At 38.1% G+C, this 14513-nt stretch overlaps 1 protein-coding gene across 2 annotated transcripts in view; it reads left to right on the top strand.

Moving 5' to 3' along the window:
* hibch (3-hydroxyisobutyryl-CoA hydrolase) overlaps positions 1 to 14513 on the top strand; it is a 43417-nt gene that overhangs the window by 21998 nt on the left and 6906 nt on the right. For both annotated transcript variants that reach the window (XM_041807891.1, XM_041807892.1), the window contains exons 7-11: positions 1373 to 1451; positions 10501 to 10646; positions 11620 to 11706; positions 11982 to 12040; positions 13836 to 13917. In XM_041807891.1, the coding sequence (XP_041663825.1) occupies positions 1373 to 1451; positions 10501 to 10646; positions 11620 to 11706; positions 11982 to 12040; positions 13836 to 13917 (453 nt within the window). The remainder of the gene's footprint in view (positions 1 to 1372; positions 1452 to 10500; positions 10647 to 11619; positions 11707 to 11981; positions 12041 to 13835; positions 13918 to 14513) is intronic.

Here is a 14513-nt window from a genome sequence, read left to right as displayed (position 1 = left end):
CCTACTTCTGCAGGGCCAAGGAAAGCTGCACCTTTATGAGGCAATTTTTATTATAGATGTGGACGGACTCATCTATTGTGACATGACAAAAATCAAAGCAAACCGGAAAGAGAGGAATGTTAGGGCAGATGTACGGGACTCGTCGACATCTCCCTGTAATAAACCAGGTATATATGACTTCATTATCAGACATGAATCACTGGTTTAATCCCAGCCTGTAGTTCAGGTGGATGTGAACCCTGAGGAGGATTTACCTGCTGACCTTCTTCAGACATAAATCAGCAGCAGCCTCTCTGACAGATTAGATTTCATGTGAACGACCCTGCTCTTAGGTACAGAGCTCCATCACACCATGTCCCCTGAGGACGATGATTAATTCATTAATAAAGAATCTTCTAGATAGATGAAGGTCAGTGAAGGCATGTGATTACTTTATACCACTGGACCATATCTCCCTGTAGAAACATGACAGCGTCTGTGACGTTTTTAACCTTATTATTGACTGTATATAAAGACAGATGATAGTCTTCAAGTCCTCCCATTGTGAAAAGAAAAAACAAATCTTTGTGAGGGGTACAGACAAATAGTTTGTTTGGAGATAGAGCTTGATCAATAGGAATCAGCTGTTAGAGCTTGGGTATTGATGTGCCATCAATTCTGCTAAAAAAACAGACATTTAACTTACTGTTAAACAGCAAAGATCCCACAGGGGGATACAGTTTTCAGCACAAATGATTCTTGTGTTTGTTAGAAGCAGACATCCATGGTTGTGGAAATAATAATCTCGTTTAAGCGTTTGTTACATTTCCTCATAAATCAGCATGATATGAACTAAATACAATGATAGAAAAGGTGGTTAAAAAAAATTTAATTTACATATAATTTATATTTGATTTTCTTGTTTGACTAATTAACCATCTGTTAACATGGAGGAGGCAGAGCTTACTGCAGTGAGTCAGTAGGGGGAGCTCCAAATGTCTCAGCTCAGATTTTAAAGAGCTGTTACGTTGTCTATCTTTTAATACAGTCCATGTTCTAAATACTCTTTTATGCACAGAGGAGGTATGAAGGAGAATCCTAATTGCGATGGAGACGTCCTCTGGCCAACACTGCTCATTAGCCATGACCTCTGTCCTTCTGAGAGGCACAGACCCTCTCAGGCCAATGCCGGGGTCGACCTGGTTTACTCATTTTTATTGTAGTCAGCATTTCCACCTCAAATCTCAGCTCTCTGTAGAGGTGACGGGTATTAATGCTCTCTCCCCACCCTGTTTTCCCCTAACAGTTCCTCACAGCTCATCCTTTGACTTTTTCCTCCTCTCTTCATCAAAGCATTGATTTTTTTTCTGTAACCTTTGTTCTTCTCCTGCAGGGTGTGGGTCTGTCAGTGCACGGACGGTTTCGAGTGGCCACTGAGAAGACGCTGTTCGCCATGCCAGAGACCGCCATTGGTAAGATTGTCCAGTTGCATGGGTCACTGACTCTCTCCTCACATCAGTGTTTGTGGAAATCTTTGTTGAATAATTGAAATTCATCAGAGAACCATCTGCATCTCATTCATCAGAGTTCATAGGTCTGTCTGCTTGTTAACCTGGAACAGGAGAGTGGAGTAAGAAATAAAAGAGATGGTCAGTTTACAGAGAATTTGTCTGTTATATTGGCTATTAAAGTCTCCACACCTGTTTTGAAATGCCACATTTTTGTTGTGCAAAAACTTGAGGCCAAGATATTTGCACTTATGCGTTAAGAGGTCATTTCCACAGCCCTTTCAGGTCGACCCACAGATTTTTGGCTGGATGGAGGTCTGGACTCTGGCTGGGCTATCCCAGATCTCTTGTCTTCTTCTGAATCAGTTCCTTTGTATATTTAGACATATGATTTTTGTCATTTTCACGCTAAAAGATGACATTTATCTTCAGCTTTCCAGAAGATATCTGAAGGGTTTTTTTGTTGTTGTTTGCCAAAAAATGACTGGTGTTTTGAGCAATTCATAATTCCCTCTACCTGTACTACAATTCCAGTTCCAGCTGAAGGAAATCAGCCCCAAAGCATGATGCCACTCCACCATGCTTTACTGTGGTTATGATGCTCTTTTCATTGTGTTGTCATATTCTTCATACAGTGCCTATAAAGATTATTCACCCCCTTGTATGTTTTAACCTTTTATTAACTTTATAAATCAATCATGGTCAGTATAATTTGGCTTTTGAAAAAAAATCTTTTTAATGTCAAAGTAAAAACTGATGTCCTATATTTTGCTGCATTTATTGCTCACTCTACATTTACAAGCCTTCCAGTGCTGGCTGTTGAGAAGCATCCCCACAGCATGATGCTGCCACCACCATTCTTTACAGTGGGGATGGTGTGTTTGTGGTGACGTGTAGTGTTTGGTGTCCATCGGGTGTCTTATCTGATGGCCAAAAAGAACCGTTTTGGTATCATCAGACTAAAGAACTTTCCTCCACCTGACCATGGAGTCTCCCACATGCCTTTTGGTGGACTTCAACAGTGGCTTTCTCTTTGCCACTCTCTAGAACCCGGACAGATTGTTGTATGCCTCTCCAATCTCCCATCTTAGCTGTGGAAACTCACAACTCCTTCAGAGTAGTCATAGGTGTCTTGGTGGCTTCTCTCACTAGTCTCCTTCTTGCATGATCACTCGGTTTGTGAGGACGGTCTGATTTGGGCAGATTTATACATGTGCTGTATTCCTTCCATTTCTTCATGATGGATTTAACTGAAGTTGGGGCATGGAAATTGTTTTTGTATCCATCCCCTGACTTCTACTTTTCAATAACCTTGTCACTGAGTTGCTTGAAAGTTCTTTCATCTTCATGGTGTAATGGTAGCCAGGAATCCTGATTAACTTGTGATTGGATTTTCCAGACACAGGTGTCTGTATACTACAAATTACATAAGACGCATTCACTGCAGTTAGGTGATCCCCATTTCATGAATTGTGAATTAAGAAAGCAGACTCTGCTATAGTTTACTCATTTAACATGTTACTATCATCTGAAGGTGGTTTTCCTCTGGAACAACGATCACCTTTGAGGTAATACCAATGATACCAGCAGTTACAGGGCGTCCAGCAGCCTTAAACGACTAACAGCCAAGACTTCCTTTTCTGTGCTGCAGCTAGAAGAGTTGCACATTTTGATTCTACAATAATAGAAGAAAGAACTTCTAACTACAGTGTGTAATCATTGATGGTTGCAATTAAAATATGTGTTGTTACAGTTCTTTAGTTACTGCAGGGTTTCCTGTTGGTAGAATCATTAAAAACGTTTCTTATTGTTCTTCTGTCTGAGCCTGGAGTATGGATGGCCGTTCCTGGAGTGCTAAGCTAGCTTGCTCTTTAGCTAATTGACTCGTGCAGACAGATGGTCATGTCCTGAGGCGCTGAGAAGATTAGTAACAAATCTCAGCAGTTAATGAATTACAGCTGACATTATAGCAGAAACTTGCTGGTTGGAACTTAATCCTTGGAAGAATTATTGCACTACTATATCTGTATGTTAAAAGACAATCAATTATTTACATATATCAAACAGTTATTATGGTTTCCTGACATTAAAGAGCTCTGCTAATGTCTCTCCTCAATCCTTGTTAAATATGGCTAAACTTATTTAAGGTGTTTGATGGATATTTAGCTGGTCCTTTAGAATCTTTGATGAGCCCTTTAAAGTTGGGGCGGAATTTTTCAGCCCAGATCTCATTTTTCACAGTAATGTTCTGTGATTTTTTCACAGTAATGTTCTGAGGACTTGCATCTGTTATATGTTTTCTGTCACAGTTCACGGTCACACATTCATTAGTCTGTTGGCACACAAGGTCCTTCCTTGGACTTGGAATCCATGAGAAATTCTCTGCAGACTCTATACAGCAGTGATTAGCAACTAATGTGGCAAAGCATGCTGGTGTGCCTTAGAGATTTGCACAACCATACGTTATTACTACAATTTCATGTACTGTAACCAGGCCTGCCCACAGATTTGGCTGGGCCCCTAAAAAAACAGTGAACTAGACCTCTCCAGTTGTGATTTGTTGATATCAGTGCATGTTGCAAGCCATTGGGTGTTGAAATTATTTGTTCATGCTACTTTTACCCAGGTTGACCACTTTTTCTACCCATTTTTGCCACTTCTTTTTCCACCTTTAATCCATTTTGCTGCTTTTTGACCCATTTTTGCCACCTTTTTGTGACTTTTCACCCACTTTTGCCATTGTTTGGCCCTTTTTCTACAGTTTTTTTCATCACTTTTGACCCATTTTTGCCACTTTTAATTAAGGATGTTCCTAAGCATCTATTTCATTTAAATTTATTATCATTTAAATACTGAAATTTCGTTTAACCGAATAGTCTACAGAGGAGAAAATCCTTTTAAAAAATCCTCAAGGCAATTATTGATCATGCTTGGGATCAGAGGCTGTTTTGAATCCTCAGCTGATGTTCTTGTCTGTGTGATGGTCTGCACTCTGAAGAATGCTGATGGAAAGGCATGAGTGTAGCAGAGAGAAAAGTTTAATTTGTTGTTGATAGGGTCTCAGTCTTGTGTATATTTTTCCCAAAGTCTAACGCAGAACAAGAATCACTGGGAAACGGGATGGATATTTTATTTGCACAAGCTGAGGATTTGCTATAAGAGAGACTGATGTCAGTCACTCTTATAGCAAATAAAGGTGTGTCCTCTGCATCTGAGTTTGTTTTCCCTCCACCATATAGCTGCACCCTCCTGTTATCTACTTCCTGCAGGTGCGGCAGCTTATAAATAAATTCCGTTTGGACTAATTAATTCTAATAAATAAAGCCAGAATCTTGTGGTGGCTTTAAAATCCCTGTCACTTTAGAAAGAAGGCAGAAAATCTCAGCTAATCCTCTTCGGAGCTGCTGTGTTTCTCACATATTTTACTTAAAGACTCTAAACTTCCAGCTCTTCACCGCCATTATCACCTTCCTCTGCCATCACTAACTTGGACTAAACGCTACTGTTTTCATGATGGCTTCACATTTTCACTCATATTGCTGCTTATTTTAGCCTTGATCTCAGGGTCCAGGTCTCTCAAAAGCCTCTACTGGGTGTATTTGACTGTCACACTGTCACTTTGAGGAGTCAGGTCTTTTTTTCCACAGATATTAAGATTTAAGTGATGGGAAGACTTGAAATATCTCAGTATTTTTTTGTTACTCTAAAACCCCAATTCCAAAAAAGTTGGGGTGCTGTGTTAAATGTAGTTAAAAACTGAATGAAATGATTTTTATATCTCTTAAACCCATATTCAAAATAGAACATAAACTAAAACAACATATTAGGTGTTGAAACTGAGGCACTTTACCATTTAATGAAAAACATTAACTCAGTTTGAATTTGATGGCAGCAACACATTTCTAAAAAGTAGGGACGGGTATAAATGGACTGGAAAAGTAAGTGGTGCTAATGAAAAACAGCTGGAGGAGTATTTTGCAATGAATAAGATTAATTGGCAACAGGAAAGTAACATGACTGGGTGTAATAGAGCATTTAGAGAGGCAGAGTCTCTCATAAGAAAGATGGACAGAGATTCACAAATCTGTGAAAATGTTGTCTAATAATTGACTTGAAATGGAGTTTACGTTCAATACAGTAGATGAATATAATCAGGATAAATCTGATCAAAGTTGGCCTATTGTTACACTAACCCAGTGGACCCTGCATTTAAATGCACAAAGCCCTGCTCTTACAGATATTTTTATGTTACTCTTGTAATCTACCATAAGTGAAATGTTTTCAATCATCTCTAAATCCCCTCATGATGGCCAAAAGGCAGAAGGGCTGAGCCATTATGTCTATAAGGATTTCATCATGTGACTTGTGTTTCCTCACCCTTTATCTCTGGTTATAATTTATTAAAAGCTTCCCCTCCATCAGTCCCGTGATAACACAACCATCAACACCATCCTGTAATCAGGGGCTATCAGCCTTCAAAGGAAAGACATGGTGGGGTGTAAATCTAGACCTAGATCTGTACCATCAACAAACATGATTAAAGTCCTCTGAAAAATAGAAATGAATTGGTTCCACTAACAAGTCTTGTGTTTGCTTCCAAAGCCTGATAGTTCTCCTTCATTTGTGCCAAAGAGCACCAATGTCCATCTGCTGTTTATTCTAACATGAGCACCCAAGCAGAACAGTGACCAACAAAAGCAATACTCCTGGTTGAATATTTTTGGCATGACTAAATGAAAGTGACAATTTCACAAATAGCTGCACTTTTTTGGATTGCAGGAGAAATAGTGCAAAGGCATCATACAAGACAAACCAGACCTCATAATGACCATTTTCAGATGGTTAAAAGATCTGACCAAACTATCCTAAGTTTCTTACTTTTTCTAATAAGAAAAACCTCAGATAAAGTCAGTACAAACACTGATTAAAGCAGTTTCACTTTAAAAATTCTCTGGCTTTTGTAGCGTGTATAACGAGCTGGACACCTGCCACAGCTCTGTTATGAAGCTCCTCCATCATTATGACAGGAGATAGTCATATTGATACTGCTAAAGCACAATATTTGATATCTCATAATTCACGCTGTGTTACAGCTTTAATGGAGCACAGGCTTGCACAGCATTGCAAGAGCTCCACATACACGTCAGACACACATGACTTAGCAGGTGTGCACCGCCCACCTTCTCACTATCAGTGGAGCCAGCTGGTAAATTAAACTCTTGCCAAAGCCTGTCAGGAGAATAGCAAAATATCATTTCCACCAAGAGAAGATCTCGGTGCAGTTCTTTGCTCCTCTTTTAATAAAGAAATGTTGTCCAGATCTGATAAAACTGCTACTAAATTTTCACCCACACTCATTTCTTTACTCGCCTCTATCTTTACAGACTTGCAGTTCAACTAAAGGCACAGTCATAACATGTTTTTGTTTTGCATGATGGCACTATTTCAGACTATTCAACATTAATCTTGTCCAGACTTGGCCAACAGACTTTCCACTCAGCAAACATGATCCCGGCTGCCTATCATATGCTGTTGTCACTTCTATTTCTACTACTGTTCGCAAGTGGTGTAATGGTAGCCAGGAAGACCGATAATCCAGTGACTGGACCATCCAGACAGAGGTGTCTTTATACTACAGTCACTGGGACACATTCGCTGCTCTCAGGTGATCCCCATTTCACTAATTGTGAGATTAAAAGCACCAATTGTCTGGACCTCTGTTGAATAAGGTCAGTCACTTTAAAGGTAGTGATTATTTTTGCTGTCACTTTTTTTACCTTACATATTTTTATTTTATTGACATTACTTTGTGGAATCTGTGTTTACTTTGACGTAAAAGAGGTTTTGTTTTTGACAAAAAGCCAAAGAATATTGACTATGACTGACTTATTAAATCAATAAAAAGATAAAACATCCAAGGGGGTGAAAACTTTTGTAGGCACTATAAAGTGTCATTATATTCAATGATAATACAAAGAGAAAATGCTCTCTTATCGGTAGACGTCAGGATATAAGTCATTTATGTCAGGACAGGATGTTAAACTAATGCTGGTCTTGTTGAATTGGTCCAAGCCTTAAACCACATCCATATCAACCACATCTTTCCCCTCGTTTGACACTGCTTGGTCCAGAAATCATCCGGCCAAGAACGACCATTTCAGCCTGAAACTTTGCAGATTGGATCCACCTGATGACAGACGTGATCAATAAGTTGATCACACTTGGAAGGAAGTATTTTATAACGGAGTTGAGAGCACAGATTTAAAGATGGAGGTTCAGTGGTGGTGACACTGCAGTCGTGGTGTGGATCCTTTACAGTCTAGCATTAGTTTTTTACCTTTACAGACACAATTATGAAAGTAGTGTTCATTTGTGAAGATGACCTTGATTAAATATCATTGTAACTCTTTTCACCACAGAGCTTATTTTCAGTAATAATCTAAAAACCTTCGGAAAGAACCCATAGGTTTTTTTGTCAATGTATCCCCCTGATGCTGGCCTACAAAAACACGTCATCTGTGTAGCTCTCTGTTGAACAACAACATAAGATTTACTGACATGAGGGGAGCTCTGGGAGGAACCAATGGGCTTAGAGATGAGAGCTATGAAAAGGAAAGTAAAAAACACTGAAAACAGACTGATATGTTGCTATTTTAGGTCTTTTTATTGGATTAGGTTGTTCCCAAAAGATGAAAGAAATAAAACAATGCTGGCTTGTCATTTGACAGCATGTTTCTGGGATCAAAATTGTGTAAAGTCATTTCAAACACCACATTTACTCCCTTAGAAAAAAGCATGAACATGCATCCGTATACTTATTAAGGTGTCATGTATTTTATCTTTTTTTTTTTTAAGTTTAAATGAGTCACTTCATATCTTCATAGCTCTACTCTCCTGCCTGTCTCACCCCCTGGTGTCCCTCTAACCCCCATGCGTTAAGGTTAACCCCCTCTACAGCGGGATTAACAGATTTAACGCAGCTCTGCCGGCGTTCTGAACAACAGCCATAATCTGCTGCATTTATGATATTACATTTTCAGCTGTTAATCAGGTCAACTCATCTAATCCCTCCGTCTCCCATGATGCACTACAGCCCCCCTCCAAAGCCTCATCCCACCATACAGAATACCACCGTGACTGATGACGGAAATATTGAAACCAAACGGCAAATGTTACTGAAAATAGAGAATTTAGTACAGATTTAAGCTGTGGATTGTCATGAAATATTTCATAATCGGTAATCTTGTAAGCTCGATGTTTAGCCTTTACAGTCTGTCAGGAATTATTTGCTCTGTTTTTCATTGTTTTAAACCAGACTAAAAATAAATCACCTGGTTTTAGAGACTTCTAAAGAAAGTGGGGTTATTTTGTGGAAAATTCTGGCATCAATTGAATCTACTGGTGCTGTTTATTGAAAGTTTTGTGCAAAAATAAGTGGTTCAATCACGCACAGGTCAGATCATTCTTCTTCTTTTCATTTGGCCAATTAACTTTGGTACATATTCATCACGAAGCCATTATGATATCACTTGAATTAACACATCTGTAAGTGGCACCAGTGATTCAATAATTGTCACACTGAATGATTACACAGTGCTATATCAATATTTATTCCCACCTCTAACTGACAACGTGTTTAAATGATAAATAATCCTCAACAAAGATTTCTGTTTCACCATTCAAATAAAAATAGCTTCATTTATGTTTAAGAAACAACAAAATATACCACCATATTGGTGTTATGTAATGTCATCCTCTAGAGTCATAATCTGTATTGGTCTCTAAAATCTCATTTTGGTTCTGCTCCAATAGTTTATTTGAATGGACGCCAGTGTAAGGCTGGCCAGAACATTTGTGTTAAACAGAAGCAGATGCAATTTTTTGGCGTTCTGTTGCATTTTCCAATATCTGTCAGGTCATTCATATACATTTCTTGTTTTAGGGAACATTTGTCAGCTTTAAGTTGGCATCACACATACAACTCCACAAATCAATCATCTAGGCCAGTGTTTCCCAACCATTTTTCCTTAGAGTCCTCCCTACATGTACCTAAGAAAAGCAGAGCCCCCAAAATCTGATATAAATTACAAAAAACTACTTAATAACTGCTTTTTTCATGGTTTTAAGCCCCCCCAACCAGGTCCCAGGCTGCTCTGATATGTCAAAATTGGATGTGCATTTTATTTTAAAAAGATTATTAGAAACATGACAGTGCATTAGGGCCACCCTAGAAGATTAGAAAATAAAGAGGATCTATGAAGTTTTAAGAAAAAGGTAATTTTTTTTCTTGAAAATCACTATATCCTCTTTATTATTGCTTTTTTACTAAGGTGGTCCTAGTACAGCACCGTAACAATGGGTAGTTTATACATAGATCTTTTGTCAAGCACAAGTGTATGTAGTGTATTGTGTTGGGGTTTTCTCTATAAAAACAGTTACAATTGATGTTTCTTTTTTCCAAGTGGTGTCTGGGGGGTGCTTAGCTTTTCTTAGATATGAGTAGTGGCGCCCTAAGGAAAAAAAGTTGGGAACCACTGGTCTACAGTTGCACTGATACCATATTCGTCCAGACCAAGTACAAGGACTGACATTTGGGTACTCACTGATGCAGAGTACAAATCTAAGTACTTAATAATGCCATAACTGTTCTTAAAATTATTTAGAAAGTTTGATTTATTTTTATCAGATGTTCTTCATCCCTCCACTTTACAATTTATCAGTGCATAGTTTTCATTGTCCTCTACTTTTGTCATCCTCATTTATGCAAAAATATCACCAAAACTGCAGACAGAGCTCCAACTTTGACACACACACTGAATGAGAGGCTGACGTCATGCTTTAAAATGATACTGAGTTCAGTATCTGCAGTGTTTTAAGAGTATGAATACAAGTACTCAAGGCCTTTGCACTGAGTTAGAAAAGAAAACGGACCTCATGTTGCTCTAATCATGTTTACACACTGCCACTGAACTGGAAAAATATGTTCACGCAGAGATTTGTTTTATTTTGACAGGGCTTTTCCCTGACGTGGGAGGAGGCTATTTTCTGCCGAGGCTCCAGGGGAAGTTGGGACTGTTTTTGGCCTTAACGGGCTTCCGTCTCAGAGGGCGTGATGTCCAGAGAGCTGGAGTGGCCACTCACTTCGTAGAGTCTAAGATGGTAAATTAAGCCAATGAGTTTAAATATCCTACATTTTGCTACTTATTTTTGGTCATACTGATCAATAAAGGCAGTCTGAGTAATTAAGAAGCAATACAAATCAGATTTCTGTAGTGTCCTGCTTTCTATTTTAAACCTCTGAAGCACTTAGCAGCTCTTTTTGAGTGTGAGAGTGAGTGAATGCTGCAGAGACGAGTTCAGTACGGGAGCGCAGCAGGGGAGGGTGGGGTCAAAGCTCCGCGGAGAACCCGGATGCTGAGTCACTGTGTGTGTCTCAATCTAGTTTAAAGTTGCCAGCACACACCAGCAGATCCAGAGGCAGGTTGTTTGTTTGCTGTTGGCGTGTGGTCACATCAGTGGGTGTCAATGTTTGTTAAAAAATGTGACCTTGGCTCTTAGGACAGACAAACAGTGGGAGGGTTTTAGTTTATTTGAACAGCTTTTTATATCAAAACAAGGCTAGAATAATAATTAAAAAGAGGACTGATAGACTTTGTTCGAAAACAGTCATGATATCAGAATGTTAAACTGTGATATGATACTGAATTCAAACGATACAGATACAGTTTACTTTGTAACAAAAGAGGAGTCCTAGGCATCCAATGTTGCATTATTCTAAGGCTTCAACTATCAAAAATTTGAAGTGATCACCTGCACACTGTCTAAATTGCACAAAACAACATTTTGCCATTATATTTTTGCAGTTTAAACAGTGTGCAAGGGACTTCCTATGATTGTGATGGATTTATTCCTCTCTCATATGTCTGCCTTTAAAACAGACATTTGAACAGACAGTTGAATTTGGTGAAACCAACTGAGGCATTAGTTGTTTTGATATATATATATATATATATATGCTATGTATAAATGTAATAACCTTTGAGAGCTGAAAGTGGGCATAAAAGGCAGATAATAATTCAGAACTAGAAGATGCAGTTTTGCAAGCTAGTTTAAATACTGTCTTCATCAACAGATCCCAGAGCTGGAGAAGGAGCTGGTGCACATGAAGTCTCCCTCTAATGAAGACGTCTCCAAAGTGCTCGACTCCTACCAGAGCCAGGTTGGAACCATCACACATGCAATCAGTACAATTGAAGTAGACATGAAATAGCCAAATCTGGTGGAAATAAGTACAAGAAGCTTTGTTGATTCAACCCTGTTTAAAACTGGTGTTTTTGAAGTGTTTCACAAGCCCAGAAATGACAACATTTAAACAGACTTTAAAAAACCACACACATGAGTCATAGCACAAAAGAAAAACAGTCAATGAGATGTCCTTAAAGCACCTGTTTCTCTACCTGTGTTCGCTGATAATCTTTCCTTTTCTGTCCACAGAGCAGCCTGGACTCTGAGAAGCCTTTTGCTTTGGACAAACACATGTCTGATATCAACAGGTGAGCTCTGATTTACTAACACCCCCCCCCCCCCATGGCCCTATATGTACTGTTACCGTTTAACATGAAGGTAACAGTACAGATAGGGCCATGAAGAGAATGTCACCTGCAGAACATAATGTGCACAATATTGCATTTTTGCATGAATTTGAAAATAAAAATTGTGTATTTTTACTGTTGCAGCCATTATGTTTTCCTTTATAAATGTCTGTAAATTTAAGTACATTACAGACTTAGCTTATCCTAGGTGAATACACCACACCAAATACTGGCATCAGGTGGTAATTCACAAATTACCAGAGGTCCCAAGGTAATACTTATCCTGTACAAAAAGGGCATTATTCTGCAGTTACATTTAGTTTTTTTTTTTCATTCTAACTTGAAAGTTTTAGTCTAGTTATAGTTGACAAAACTACAACATTTTAGTCCAGTTTTAGTATAGAAAGGTCCTTACATTTCAGTCTTTACTCTTAGTTAAGCATCTTTTAACTTGTTAAATTATCAGTATATTGTAAATGCAATTTAAATGTGGAACAATAGAAACAATAGAATTAGTACATTCTCAATAATCACTTTGAAATAATTTTTTTTAAAATGACATACCTTGAACACTCCCTTCTAAGTTTCACTTTTACACAAGCATGTGTATGTTTTATATAGACTCTGCCAGTGTGATACCATCTCGCCAACCTCAGTTTTTTTGTCAAATTAGGCTTTAGCTAAGTTCAACTATTTTGGAACCTGTCTTTGTTTTGTTTGAGTGGCAACGGTGGCTTTCAACATCTGGATTTTTTTTAATTGTAGTATTAATAATATAATTCTATTGTAGTGCAGTTTGTTTTGTTGTAGTAGTTCCAAGTGAGCTAAGCTGATACTAAAAAGATGTCAAAATCACTGCACATGACTTATTACTTAGAATAACACTAACTTCTGCAAAAAGATGTTTTTGAACCAACTGGGTTAAATATGTCAAACCCATTCAGACAGGTTTTGTGGAGGTTACGATCTAAAGAAATTTGTGGTGATATGTAATCTTAGCTAGCTACAGTGTTGTTGTGGTTTTGTTTTACTTTCCACCTCTCAAGACTATTTATGGTGTAGTTTTGGTTGATCTTGTTTGGAGACTTTACCTCTCCCATGTTGCACTTAGTTCCATATACTTAAATAAGAAAAAGAAAAGACTGAATTGCAGAGGAAACTCAGTTACTTTTTCATTTATATGATGTGTCTTGATATCTGCGTTTCAGAATTGAAAAAAAACCTTTTACTGTAAAAATGGCCTAAACTAAACAAAGGTCAGTTCAAAGTGCAGGTGTTATTTGTTTGTGATGAAGCTGATGTCCTCTGGTTTACATAGTTTCACCATGATAATTAGCAGTGTCCTGACCTGCACTTAGGGGTTCTATCTGCTGTGAATAACTAGAGTAGTCGAGTCGAGCTGTACCATGTTGTAGAAATGAGGCTTTACATTATCTTTTTTTTTCTGACTGCCCTGTGTTGTGCCCATGATAAACATTATTCAGTCCTACTGAAGATGCACACCTTTAAAAGTGATCATTTCACTACAACAGCTGCTTTCTGTAGCTCAAGCCTGTTACTCACACAGGATTAAAGTAAATGTTGTATTTTGGGGGGTTATTTTTAGCGTCAGGCCTTATTGATGCTTTTAATAGTTCTTTGACGACAATGGAGCGCTTTGGTACAAGGTATATTAGGCTCTCTGAAAATTCTCTGTAATAAAATCACTTAATAGTGACACACTGCATGACTCAATGTTGGATTTTCTTCCCATCAGGCTTTTCAGCTCCAGCAGTGTGGAGGGAATCGTGCAGAGCCTGAAGGCGGACGGCTCGGAGTTCGCTAAGAAACAAGCTGAGGTACGATCCTGAGCTGCCGTTTTTTCTGCTGCATCGACCCAAGTAAATTTAAAGAAGCAAACCCAACTGGTGTATATTGTTTTACCAGTAATACATGAATGCATCCTGTGAAGATATCGACTTATATTTATACTTATATTACCTTGTACCCTCAGTATGAATGTTATAGAGCAGGGGTGTCAAACTCAAGGCCTTGGGGCCAAATCCAGCCCATGGTCTAGCTGGCCCACCATATCAGATTTTATTTTTATTATAACTGGCCCAACAGTATGAGGTCTGCATATTTCCTCCAGTATAAAAAAAGAAACTCAAAATTTGTTTTCATTTGACATTTTCAATTTTGCATCTCAAAATTGTGAAAATTGTGACTTAAAGTTATGGAATTCACTTTTTATTTCATATTTTGACCTTTACATCTCATAATTTTGACTTTTTATCTTATATTTTGACCTTTTAGGTTTAAAATTTGAAATTTTATGTCATTTTGACCTTTTAAACTTATAATATTGAAATTTATCTCATATTTTGAGCTTTTAAACTCATGATTTTGAATTTATCTCATATTTTGACTGTTAAAATTAATATTCTCAACTTTT

The sequence above is a fragment of the Cheilinus undulatus genome, linkage group 15 (genome assembly GCF_018320785.1).
Source record: "Cheilinus undulatus linkage group 15, ASM1832078v1, whole genome shotgun sequence".
Taxonomy (NCBI): Eukaryota; Metazoa; Chordata; class Actinopteri; order Labriformes; family Labridae; genus Cheilinus; species Cheilinus undulatus.
The sequence above is the reverse complement of the archived record's forward strand: the minus strand, read 5'-3'. Positions and strand labels throughout refer to the sequence as shown.